This window comes from Cebus imitator, unplaced genomic scaffold (genome assembly GCF_001604975.1).
Source record: "Cebus imitator isolate Cc_AM_T3 unplaced genomic scaffold, Cebus_imitator-1.0 Scaffold690, whole genome shotgun sequence".
Taxonomy (NCBI): Eukaryota; Metazoa; Chordata; class Mammalia; order Primates; family Cebidae; genus Cebus; species Cebus imitator.
This window is the reverse complement of record NW_016108005.1, coordinates 542,788-555,862: the sequence shown is the minus strand read 5'-3', so window position 1 is coordinate 555,862 and position 13,075 is coordinate 542,788. Positions and strand designations below refer to the sequence as shown.

Sequence of the window (13,075 nt, the reverse complement as noted above, 5' to 3'; positions counted from 1 at the left end):
TTTTTTGAGCCTGCACTGTCATCCATTGCAGTGGGGCAGTCTCAGCTCACTGCAGCTTCTGCCTCCCGGGTTCAAGCAATTCTCCTGCCTCAGCCTCCCAAGTAGCTGGGACTATAGACGCAGGTCACCACGCCTGGCTAATTTTTGTATTTTCAATAGAGGTGGGGTTTCACCATGTTGACCAGGCTGATCTTGAACTCCTGACCTCAAGTGATCTGCCCGCTTTGGCATCCCAAAGTGCTGGGATTATAGGCGTGAGCCACTGCACCTGACCAGCTGTTCTTCCTGATACTCTCCCTCCCTAACCTCACAGGCCCCAGTGTGCGTTTTTCCCCCACCGCAGGTTCATGTGTTCTCATCATTCAGCTCCCACTTATAAGTGAGAATGTGCAGTATTTGGTTCTCTGTTCCTGTGTTTTTGTTTTTTTTTAAATTGAGATAAAGTTTATGTAACATAAAGTTAACCATGGAATAGTTTTCTTAATTTGCTCATTGATGCTTTATAGAAATACAATTGATAGTCATAACTTAATCTTGTATCCTGTAAGCTTGCTGAAATTGTTTATTAGAAGGTCATAAATCCGTCTGCAAATGACCAAAGAGCATCTTTTTTATTTTTTATTACGACAGGATCCTGCTCTGTTGCCCAGGCTGGAGTGCAGTGACACTTTCATAGCTTACTGCACCCTCTAACTCCTAGGCTCAAGCAGTCATCCCACCTCAGGCACCCAAGCAGCTGGGATTACAGGTAGTCACCACTGCACGCAGCTCAAAAGAGCATCTCTAATGAAACTCTGATCAGGGTGCTTGTAGGAGCAGGTACTGTTCCACTTATATCTGTAGGTCCATGTGTGTCATGTCACAGTCACCTTTGTTTATCATGATAGCTCTGAGTCACTTTGAAAATATCACCTTAATTTCAGTATTTTTTTTTGTCTGAGTGGACAGTACATTTGAAAGATAATTAAAAATGATTTTAACAAAAAAATGTACCATTAATACTTAAATCTTAGTCTTTAGTTCTCAGGGAATTTTGTTTCTCCGGAAAGACTGTTCCCAGAGGTTTTAAATAACAAAAAGTATTACGCTTTTAAACAAATCATTTAATTATCCAACTTTTATAATGCTATTATTGTAGCTTTATTTTGACCTAAATACCTTACAAATACCCTCTGTTATGGTTCTCATCTGTAATTTTCTGCCCAGTCATCCAGACTTACAAAGAATCTTATTTTCTCCTTGGTTTAGTATTTCCTTACCTTGGCAGTCAAAATTTACATCTTCGAGATATGTGTCTTTTAATACCCTTGGGTAAAAGTATTGCCAAGAGTTCTTACCAAACCCTAAGTCAGTCATATCTGTTGCTTCACTGTGATCCACTGATTTATTGACCTTTTGAAAGGGGTGGGTAGAGCCCCTCTGGATCCTTTTTGTGAATGGGAATAACCCTGGCCATCGTGGTCAGATTTTGAGCTTAATGACTTTTCCCTACCCCTGAGGCGGAGCCTTGCTCTGTCGCCCAGGCTGGAGTGCAGTGGTGTGATCTCAGCCCACTGCAACCTCTACCTCCCAGGTTCAAGTGATTCTTCTGTCTAAGCCTCCTGTGTAGCTGGGATTGCAGGTGCATGCCACTACGCCTGGCTAATTTTTGTATTTTTGGTTGAGACAGGGTTCACCATGTTTGCCAGGCTAGTCTCAAACACCTGACCTCATGATCTGCCTGCCTTGGCCTCCCAAAGTGCTGGGATTACAGGTGTGAGCCACCATGTCTGGCCTTAATAACTTTTTATAATGACCCACTCCCCCTAAGACCCCTGAAAACAAAGAACTTGCTAGTTTATTGTAAAATTCTGATTCTGAAAAGCCATTTGATTTTTTTTTTTTTTTTCTTTTGACTATAGGATTAATGCTTTATCCTGCATTAGGACTTTGACCTCTCTGTGTCTGTTTCATCATATGTAGAAGGTGGATGATTAATAATGGCTACCTAATGAGTTGTTGTGAGGATTAAGTATGATCATAAATGAGCTTCTGGCACATGATAAATAATATGTGTTGGCAGTCATTATTTATGGAATGGCACCCACCATAACTGGGTGTGGTGATTTCTGTAGGACCCAGGTTCAAGTCTTCAGATGTCTTTCTCATAAGAGTCCCAGTTTCTGAGAGCATTTTGTACCAGGCTTTTCAGTTTCTGAGTTGTGTTATTTGCTAGTTGTGTCATTTTTATTCGTTTTGTAATTCCTGCTGGATTGTAACACTCGTGAGGGAGTGGCTGTACATTATATATTTCTTCATTTGAGAGTTCTTCCATCCATCCCTCCTCCATTCATTCAGTGAGGCAGCAGATACTTGTTCAGGGCCCAGCGCTGTGCCTGGTACTGACCATATAACAAGTATCACAGTGTAGTTAAACCCTGTGTTCTAATACCCCTGTACCTTTTTTCTTTCCTCCTCACCTCATCAAATGTCTGTGACCTTGGCTGTTTTAGTTCCACCAAGTAGTTGTTAAAGTTCTGAAATGTGTAGGGTGCAGTGGGGTGATGAGGAAGTCATACTACTCTCTGCAGTGAGAAGATAAGTATACAAGTGACTCTTAAGATGTCAGGAAGGTAATCATCTTGGGAAATATAGAGTTCTGTGTGAGCTATTGAGAGGTATGATGCTAGCTATTACATCAAGTTGCTGGGGTCTGGAAAATGTTTGAGAGGCTTGAGACAGTTGAGATAGATCTTGGAAGGATGGGTTGAATTTTTAGAGGGGAGATAGGGCAGGTTAAACAAAATGTTTCAGATGGGTCAAAACCATGGAAAAGGCAAGACAGGAAGAAATGAGAGTTGATACATAGGGGCCTGGGTTTATGAAAGAAGTTGTGGGGCTGAGAGTGTGCGCTGAGTGTTCACTGGACAATGGAGAGCCATTGAAGGTATATGAACCGGAAGTGGAAATATTGGAGTAGGAAGAGACAAAGTGAGAAGGAAGGTCTAGTTAGGAGCCTGTTGCCTCAGATGCACTTATCTGGACCTAGCTGCCTAACCTGTAAAACAGGAATAGGATAACACATGGCCTGCCTCCTGGGCTCAGGCGATCCTCCAGCAATCTTCCCTCCTTAGCTTCCCGAGTTTCTGGGACTATAGGTGCGTGCCACCATGCCTGGCCAATTTTTAAATTTTTTGTAGATAGAGTCTCACCATGTTGCCCAGCCTGGTCTTGAACTCCAGGGCTCAAGCAACCCTCCTGCCTCAGCCTCCCAAATTGCTGGAATCTAAACTTACTGCCAATAAGAACACAGGTGATGTAAATCTAGAAAATCTATGCCACAAGAAGTACTAAGCAAATCAATGAGAAACACTCGGAGACCCTTTACCTTGTAGTCTGCTGAAGACCAATGACAATTCACCAAAATTGATACAGCTGTGGTGGGATGTTTTAACAGCTAAGTAAATCAAATGTATTGCTTGGCATTTGCCCTAAAAATGTGTTAATGAATTACCACTGTAATTTTTTAAAAGAAAGCAAATCATTTTTTGTTTACTTGGATTTTAAAAGGTAAATATAAAGGGGTAGCACAGATCTGACAGAAAAGCACCTTCTAACCTGAAGAGAGGTAGCATTCTTTGTCCTAGTGATTTTCCTTCTACAAATGATTGTAAACATATAATCATAACTCAGGCAAATATTGCACAGAAATATGCATCACCATGTTGCATATATAAATTAAAAACTGGAACAATCTAAATAACCAATATTAGGAGAATAAATGATGATTCAGCCACTTGGTAAAACAGTAGGTTGAACCATATGAAACTGCTGATATTCAACCACTTTTTGGACACAGAAACAATGCTTTCAGAAAATTCAACCTAATATTACAGCCATTACAAATGGTGTTTTTCTAGGACTATGCAATGACATGAAACACAATGTTCTAAACTTCTATAATCCCATGAGAGGAAAGATCTTAATTACTGTATATAGAAAAAACACTGAAAGGTTCTAGAAGAATACAGCTGAATGAAAATAAAAATAAAAAGGCCGGGCTCAATGGCTCACACCTGTAATGCCAGCACTTTGGGAGGCTGAAGCAGGCAGATCATGAGGTCAGGAAATCGAGACCATCCTGGACAACATGGTGAAATCCTGTGTCTACTAAAAATAAAAAAAAATTAGCTGGGGTGGTGGCACACGCCTGTAGTCCCAGCTACTCGGGAGGCTGAGGCAGGAAAATTGCTTGAACCCAGGGGGCAGAGAGAGATTGCAGTGAGCCGAGATCATGCCACTGAACTTCAACCTGGAGACAGAGCAAGACTCTGTCTCAAAAAAAAAAAAAAAAACACCACAAACATAGATTTAAAAAATAGAAAAAATTCTCAAAATATTACTAGTTTTGGGAGGTAGGATTATCTGTGGTTTTACTTGTAAATGCTTTTATATTTTCCAAAATATCTTCCCTGAGAAAACATTATTTAAGTAATTAGAAAAAAATCAGTAATTTAAAATAAGAATATTTACATACTGGGGGAAATCCATTCTATTATGATTAAATGCTTATACAAAAGGGCATAAAGTAACAGACAAGAGAAGAACAGAAATGCTAAATTCTCACTTTTTAGTGTTCATCCATAAGGAGAATGTGCTTCACAATCAGAAGGAGAAACAAAATACAAAGAGAGATCCGCAGACCAACCACAACAGAGTGATAACTTCAGAGATTCTAGCTACTTTCAAAATGTTCACCAATGAGTCACACTCGAATCTTGATAGAAAGGGTAAAGACTCTCAAAATACAAACAAAAACTAAATCGAAGGAAGGTGGAATCACCACAGAACGAGTCAATGAGATTCAAAGAATGCGAATTAATGAGTGAACACTGAAGCAGAGGGAATAATTGGGGGCCTATCAAAGCCCATGCACACTGCTCTGTCCTATGCAATACTTTATCAGTACCCTGCACTAAAACACAGAAGATATATTCCACCACAAACCTGGGCAGGTGAAACTAATGTGCTAGAAGACAGCACAGAGCCATTAAAACTTGCCAGAATTCGGGTGGATCACGAGGTCAAGAGATCGAGACCATCCTGGTCAACATGGTGAAACCCCATCTCTATTAAAAATACAAAAAATCAGCTGGGCATGGTGGCGCGTGCCTGTAATCCCAGCTACTCAGGAGGCTGAGGCAGGAGAATTGCCTGAACCCAGGAGGCGGAGGTTGCGGTGAGCCGAGATCGCGCCATTGCACTCCAGCCTGGGTAACATGAGTGAAACTCCGTCTCAAAAAAAAAAAAAAAAAAAACTTGCCAGAATTGTGATAACATCATTATTAAATATGGAAAGGACATAATGGTACAGGAAAGATAACTCATTAATATTCCCACACACCAAACACATATACAGTTGACATTTTAAATATTTTTGCTATCAGTACTTTTCTGTGTTCCTAGAGAGTTCTTTGGGAACAGGGTAAAGATCATGCTTTGTTATTCTGTTGCATATAAATAAATATAATGTTTACAGCTTTTACCTGAGTGAAATGCCACATGGACTTTGGAGTTAGACCTGAAGTCACATCCTGGCTCTGGTACAGTTAGGTGGCTGACACGCTGAACCTCAGCTTCCCCTTCTACAGCAGCTTTGTGGGGCTATAGGAGGTCGTGCACCTGAGTAGCTGGCACAGTCATTATCTGGAGCGAATACTCACTTAACTTTGCCTAAGTATTTTTTGTGCTACTACTCTCCAACAACTGCATCAAACAGCATCTTTGAGTTACTCATATGAATGTGCCTTTCATTGATTCATTCAGTCATCATTTACTAGGCACCTATTCCATGGGAGACACTGTCCTGGGTATTGTGGATTCAGAGCAAACCAGGTAGCTCAGTAAATTGCTAACTTATTGCCTACTTTTGCCTTCCACCAGCCGCTATTATAGCATATCCAGTAACAATAGATAATGTTTATTGAGCATTGACTATGTGCTATGCTCAGTCCCAACTGCTTCACACATTTGATTTTTTTTTTTTTTTTTTTTTGGGTCTCGCTCTGTCGCTCAGGCTGGAATGCAGTGGCATGATCTTGGCTCACTGCAACCTCTGCCTTCTAGGTTCAAGTAATTCTCCCACCTCAGCTGCCCAAGTAGCTGGGACTACAGGCATGCACCACCATGCCCAGCTCCTTTTTGTATTATTATTATTATTATTTTTTGAGACAGTCTTGTTCCGTTGCCAGGCTGGAGTGCAGTGGCGTGATCTCGGCTCACTGCAACCTCCGCCACCCGGGTTCACGTGATTCTGCCTCAGCCTCCTGAGTAGCTGGGATTAGAGGCACGCACCACCACGCTCGGCTAATTTTAGTATTTTTAATAGAGACAGAGTATCAACACGTAGGCCAGGACGGTCTTGATCTCCTGACCTCGTGATCCGCCCACCTCAGCCTCTCAAAGTGCTGAGATTACAGGCGTGAGCCATTGTGCCTGGCCCTTTTTATTTTTATTTATTTAAGAGATAAAGTCTTACTATGTTGGCCAGGCTAGTCACAAACTCCCAAGCTCAAGTTATCCTTCCACTTCAGCCTTCTGAATAGCTGGGACTGCAGGCATGTGCCACTGTATTCAGCTTGGTTTATTTTGAATGTGGTTTTCTATTTTGTGGAGTTGTTTCTTTTTGGGGGTCTCATTTTCTAGGTCCAAAAGCTTCTTTGCATGTGTCCAGTGGATTTCCATGGGATCTTCCAGTTAGATGAAAGACGGAGAGATGCAGTGATTGCATTGGGCATTTTTCTGATTGAATCTGATCTTCAGGTAAGTCTTCATGAAATTAAAAGTTTCTTCATTGTAAAAGGCGGTGTAGTGAGCATTTAGATTTGTATCTGCTTATATTTATCTAAAGCATTACTTGAAGAATACATTTGAACCTAATCAAAGTGGTTAGTGGGGAGGGTAGGACAAGGTGGGAATGAGGCTTCCTAATGTAAATCTTAGAAAATTTAAGTTTTTTGGAATTGTGTGAATATATCATGTTATAAAGAAAATGTGTTTTGTTTGTTTGTTATTATGTGCCACAGAGTAAGTTAAAATGCTTTGAAAAGTAACTGCGTGCCTTCCAGGGTAGGTTTGGTTTTCAAGCTCAGGTAAAATGCTCATAAGTCAGACTCAAGGGTACTGTATTTCTCCTTCCAAAAGGACAGAATCATTTTAGGTAATTTTGATATAATATCTTTTTCAAAATTGTGATATACGTATGTGTGTGTGTGTGTGTGTGTGTGTGTGTGTAAAATTTAAGAGTATGTATCAGTATACTTTTTTTTTATTTTTGAGATGGAGTCTTGCTCTGTCACCCAGTCTGGGGTACAGTGGCGCAATCTTGGCCTACTGTAACCTCCACCTCCAGGGTTCAAGTGAGTCTCCTGGCTCAGCCTCCCAAGTAGTTGGGATTATAGGCACCAGCTGCTATGCCCAGCTAATTTTTTTGTATTTTTCATGGAGATGGTATTTCACCATGTTGGCCAGGCTGGTCTCGAACTCCTGACCTTAGGTGATTCTCCCACCTCAGCCTTCCAAAGTGCTGGGATTACAGGCGTGAGCCACACATGAGCCACCATGCCCTACCTCAGTGTACCTTTTAATAGGGACTTTAAAACTAGCCCTGTAGCTCCAACAAAAAAACTAGTGTGACTGTTTTGTGTATTTTTATATTTACCAAAGCTAAGTGAAACAAATGATTGATCATTGTCTATTGAATACTTGTTTTCTTTTTTTTATATTTTTTTTCTTTCTTTCTTTCCCAAAAGCCACAACCTTGCTTTGAAGTATTGAATATTTATTTGTCTATGTGCTTTTATCATTACCGGATACCATTTCTAAATTCCAGGTTTAATCATGCTGTGTTAGGTAAATAAAGATGTTAGATGTTTGAATATTTAGGGTCCAGAAAAGATTGCTTCCATCTCCTGGAAATTTTGCTCCAATAAGCATTAATATTTTGACAGAGTATTTATACATTTGAAAAAATAAGAATTTTAATTATAGAGTAGTATTTTAACAATTAAATAGATTACCTAATCAAGGTTAATTAAAAAAACAAAATTAGATGCATAGGCTGAATTTTGGCTTTTCTTCTGCCATCTATCTATTTATTTATTCTTGGAGACAGAGTCTCACTTTATTGCCTAGGCTGGAATGCAGTGGCACAGACATTATTTAATGCAGCCTTGAACTCCTGGGCTCGAGAGGTCCTCCCATCTCAGTCTCCTGAGCAGCTGGGAATAGAGGCATAGGCATGATTTTTGAATTTTCTGTAGAAATGAGGGTCTTGCTGTGTCACCCAGGTTGATTTCAATCCCTGGTCTCAAGTGATCCTCCCGCTTAGGCCTCCCAGAGTGCTGGGATTACAGGCATGTGCCACTATAACCAGTCTGCCTGTTTATTTACAAATGTGAAAAGAAAGAAAACCATTTTTACTTTTTCTGTTTACCATATCCTACATAAATATAAAATGAATTATAAAGGGCAAAACATTTAAAAATTTTTTGTATAAGAAACTATTGTTGTTCAAATGTGGATTACTTGATAATATCTTTGGCAAACACATTCCTTGATAGATTAACCTGTATGTCCTGAAAGTGTTGTATTAAGATGACAATGAATAGATGAGCACAAATTACCTTTGGTGTCATTCAGGTTCTGAGTGAGGCCTAGCAAGATCCCAGGTGGCGTGTGACATTGTCCCTCGGACCGTAGAGTTCGCCTGTATGTCCAGGATAGCCCATCAGCCTCCTATATACAAGAGAGGAACCTGGCATGCTTTGCCAGCCACCTTAGAAAGCCCTAGGGACCACCTTTCTTAGTTTACCTGGTGCTTAATATTCCTTGCTCCTCTCCAGGATGGGCCATGCATTGACCTTCTTCCGGTCCCAGCAGTGGGCATTCATGGCAGCAGAGCTGTGGCCAGAGGAGCTGAGGTGGTTTTACTCACCCTGTGCTGCTAATGTCATCACAGTTTATATAGGAAAGAGCCACCTGGAGCCACTTCCTCTGCAGGAGGCCATGTGGTTCAGGCTTTATGGAGTAGTTTTGTTCCTATCAGTGCACTAGGATCCTGGACAGATGTCTTAGCCAGTTCCTTTTAAAATTCTCTCTTTGTTTTTGGTTATCTATTATGGTATAACAAACTTAGTGCTTAATACATTGTTTTGTTTATTTGATTTCATGAATCTGCAATTTGTACAGGGCTCAACTGACTCTATTTAGTGTAGGTTAGGGGGCTAGAATCACCTGAAGTCTCTCATTCCTGGGTCTTATCACAGCATAGCATCTAGGCTCCAGGGCAGGTGTTCTGAGAAAGAGCCAGGTGGAAGCTGTATGCCTTCTGCCATGTTTTTATGTTTTAATTTTTTCGAGACAGGATCTCACTCTGTCGCCCAGGCTGGAGTGCAGGGGCACAATCTCAACTTACTGCAGGCTTCACCTCTCAGGCTCAAGCGATCCTCCCACCTCAGCCTCCCGAGTAGCTGGGACTACAGGCACATGCCACCGCACCCAGCTAATATTTGTGTTTTTAGTAGAGACAGGGTTTTGCTTCATTGGCCAGTGTGGTCTCGAATTCTTGAGCTCAAGTGATCTACCTGCCTGGGTCTCCCAAAGTGCTGGGATTACAGGTGGGAGCCACTGTGCCTGGCTGCAGCCATGTTTTTGTCAGCATTTCAAAACATAAGATAGTGCTCCTTTCCTCTGGAGTACACTTCTCTGGAGCACATCTATCCTTAACTACAACAGTTGTAAATAGGGAAATAGCTCCGAATCCAATGATGGAAGGTTATGAGGCTGTATGTTAGTGTTGATTAACTAGTTCAGAAACTAGAGGAAAGTAATTTTTCACTGGGCTAATGTTAGCTATAAAGTCTGATGCTTAACTTGAGAAAAACAAGAGGAAACATGAAGTCAAAAAGTTAAAAAAAAAAAATCAAGGAAAGAGGACAAGGGACGTGAACAGAGAAAAGCATTACCAAGTTGAGATGCTCACACTGTGAGCTTCTCTCCATCCTTAGGATCTTATTCTGGGGCTCATGGATGGGTTTTGGTACTCTAAACCATTCTCACTGAAGACAGTTTTGAGCGCATACACATGCGTACCTTCTGGAGAGGCCCAGCCCCCAGAGGAGGCCTGAGCAGGCTGGACCCTCAGCTCCAGAGGGCAGTTGTAAACCCTTCCCTTAGGCTTCTTTGGTATGGGTTGATGAGATAGCCTCTGGACTCTGCAATGTGAAAACAAGAATGGAGTGATGCCATGTGAATTACATGCACTTTACATTATCCCTGGAATCTCTGAAATGATTAGGATGTGGATATGCTTTGGGCGTAATCTGGGCTGAAAAGCTACCAATCATTTATTTTATTAAACGTAATTTATTATTATTTTTTTTTAGCACAAAGATTGTGTGGTTCCTTACCTTCTTCGACTTCTCAAAGGTCTTCCAAAAGTGTATTGGGTAGAAGAAAGCACAGCTCGGAAAGGCAGAGGTAATTGTATGTCATGTTTTCCCTGAATATAAGAAAAATTATGCATGTTCAGTGTCTGTAGGATCAAATGTTTATTCATACTCACACATCAGATGCGTCTTATCCCACTCTTGTTTATGAAACAACTAACTGCCTGTAGCATTGTGGGCTGAGCTTACATCCATGTGTTGTCCACAGCCCGTGGATGAATTGGGGAGAAGGTGGGCCTGGGCAGGCCAGCTTTCCATTGCATTCTTCTAAGAGTGAGCAAGAACATTGAGACCTTTAAGAACCTTTTCTCATGTCTCATTGGCTGGAATTGGGTCACCTACCCATCCCCAAATCAGTCACTATTGCCCTTAGAATTTATAGGCTCACTGTGGAGTAAGGTCAGTTCTCCAGATTATATTGCTGCTGCTCAAAAAGGGTGCAATATGGAGGTTGGGGACTCAACAGCAATGTTCACTGTAAATAGTTTCATCACTTTGTTGCTAAGTTCCAGTTAAACTTTGCACCTTTAGAAATGGACTAAATTGGCCAAGCATGGTGGCTCACACCTGTAATCTTAGCACTTTGGGAGGCCGAGGTGGGCAGATGGCTTCAGCTCAAGAGTTTAAGACTAGTCTGGGCAACATGGCCCAGTCTGCTAAAGATATCATTAACATTCTGGGCCCTGCAACACCACCACGGCTGGTGTGAACACATGTACAGAGGTTACCATCTCCATCCCCGTGCTACCACTGCCATTTGTGCAAATGTGCACACAGACCCCAGCGGCCCTGCACCACTGCCGCTGCCAATGCCCGCACAGAGGCTGGCATCCCCAGGCCTCCCAGCACCTCACCTCAGCTAATGAGTGTGCACCCCACCACACTGCTGGTGCTGCTGGCACAAGCAAAGAGGCTGCCACTATCTGACAGAATGCTTTGGCTGGCATTACCTTTCAAAGTGTTGTGGCCGTGGTCCAAGAACACTTCAGTTCCTCCATGGTTGCATGTTCTCAACCTCGAAGAGCCAGAGAACAAAGCTGAGGGCCCAATATCAGCCCCCAGGAGTTGGAGGACACAGCCCAGGAGTGCTGAGCTGAGCCTTAGCCCCCCCAAAAATCTACCGGAAATGAAGCCAGTTGACTGAACCCTATCAAATCCCCAAAGACATCAAAGAATATGAAAGCACCCCCCTCCCGCAAAAAAAAAAAAAAAAAATCCGTTCAAAGGACAGCAACTTCAAAGATCAAAGGAACATTAGCCCACAAAGATGAGAAAGAACCAGCACAGGAACTCTGGCATTGCCAAAAGCCAGTGTCTTCTTGCTGCTAAATGACTGCACTAGTTCCCCAGCAGTGGTTCTTAACCAAGCCAAATAGAATTAGAAGTAGAATTCAGAATATGATAGGAACAAAGATCATCAACATTCAGGAGAAAGTTGAAACCCAATCCAAGGATTCTAAGGAATACAGTAAAACAGTATAGGAGATGAAAGATGAAATGGCCGTTTTAAGAAAAAACTGGCTAGGCACAGTGGCTCACACCTGTAATCCCTGCACCTTGGGAGGCCAAGATGGGTAGATCACTTGAGGTGTCAGGAGTTCAAGATCAGCTTGGCCAACATGGTTGGCTCAGAAACCCCATCTCTACTAAAAGTACAAAAAATTAGGTGTGGTCACAGGTGCCTGTTATCCCACCTACTTGGGAGACTGAGGCGGGAGAATCGCTTGAACCCGGGAGGTGGAAGTTGCAGTGAGCTAAGATTACACCACTGCACTCCAGCCTGGGCAACAGAGCGAGACTCCATCTCAAAAAAAAGAAAAAACAAACACACAAACTGAGCTGATATAGGTGAAAAACTCACTTGAAGAATTTCATCTGGGCACCATGACTCATGCCTGTAATCCCAGCACTTTCGGAGGCCAAGGCGGATGGATTACAAGGTCAGGAGTTTAAAACCAGCCTGGCCAACATGGTGAAACCCTGTCTCCACTAAAAATACAAAAATTAGCTGAGTGTGGTGGCAGGTGTCTGTAATCCCAGCTACTCGGGAGACTGAGATAGGAGAATTGCTTGAACCCGGGAGGCGGAGGCAGCAGTGAGCCAAGATTGGGCTACTGTACTCCAGCCTGGGTGACAAAGCAAGACTCTATCTCAAAAAAAAAAAAAAGAATTTCAAAATATAATTGCAAGTATTAACAACAGAACTGACCAAGCTGAGGAAAGAATCCCAGAGCTCAAAGACCAGCTCTCCAAAATAACTCAGACAAAAATAAAGAAAATAAAGAATGAATACCTCTGAGAAATACGGGATTATATAGAGACCAAACCAAATATATAACTCATTGGCACCCCTGAAAGATAGGGAGAGAGAAAGTAAGCAACTTGGAAAACATATTTCAGGATATTATCCATGAATATTTTCCCAGTTTCCCTAGAGAGGCCAAAATTCAAATTCAGGAAATGCAGAGAACCCTATAAAATACTGCACAAGAAGACCATGCCCAAGACACATAGTCATCAGATTCTCCACAGTCTAGATGAAAGAAAAAAAAATGTTTTTTAGAGGAAGAAAGAAAAAGAATAAAAAA

At 41.8% G+C, this 13,075-nt stretch overlaps 1 protein-coding gene across 1 annotated transcript in view; it reads left to right on the top strand.

Annotated features, from left to right (window-relative positions):
* The window catches only part of PI4KA (phosphatidylinositol 4-kinase alpha), a 147,239-nt gene that overhangs the window by 11,689 nt on the left and 122,475 nt on the right, over positions 1 to 13,075 (top strand). The window contains exons 2-3 of the mRNA XM_017518624.2: positions 6,685 to 6,801; positions 10,425 to 10,518. Coding sequence (XP_017374113.1) covers positions 6,685 to 6,801; positions 10,425 to 10,518 — 211 coding nt within the window. The remainder of the gene's footprint in view (positions 1 to 6,684; positions 6,802 to 10,424; positions 10,519 to 13,075) is intronic.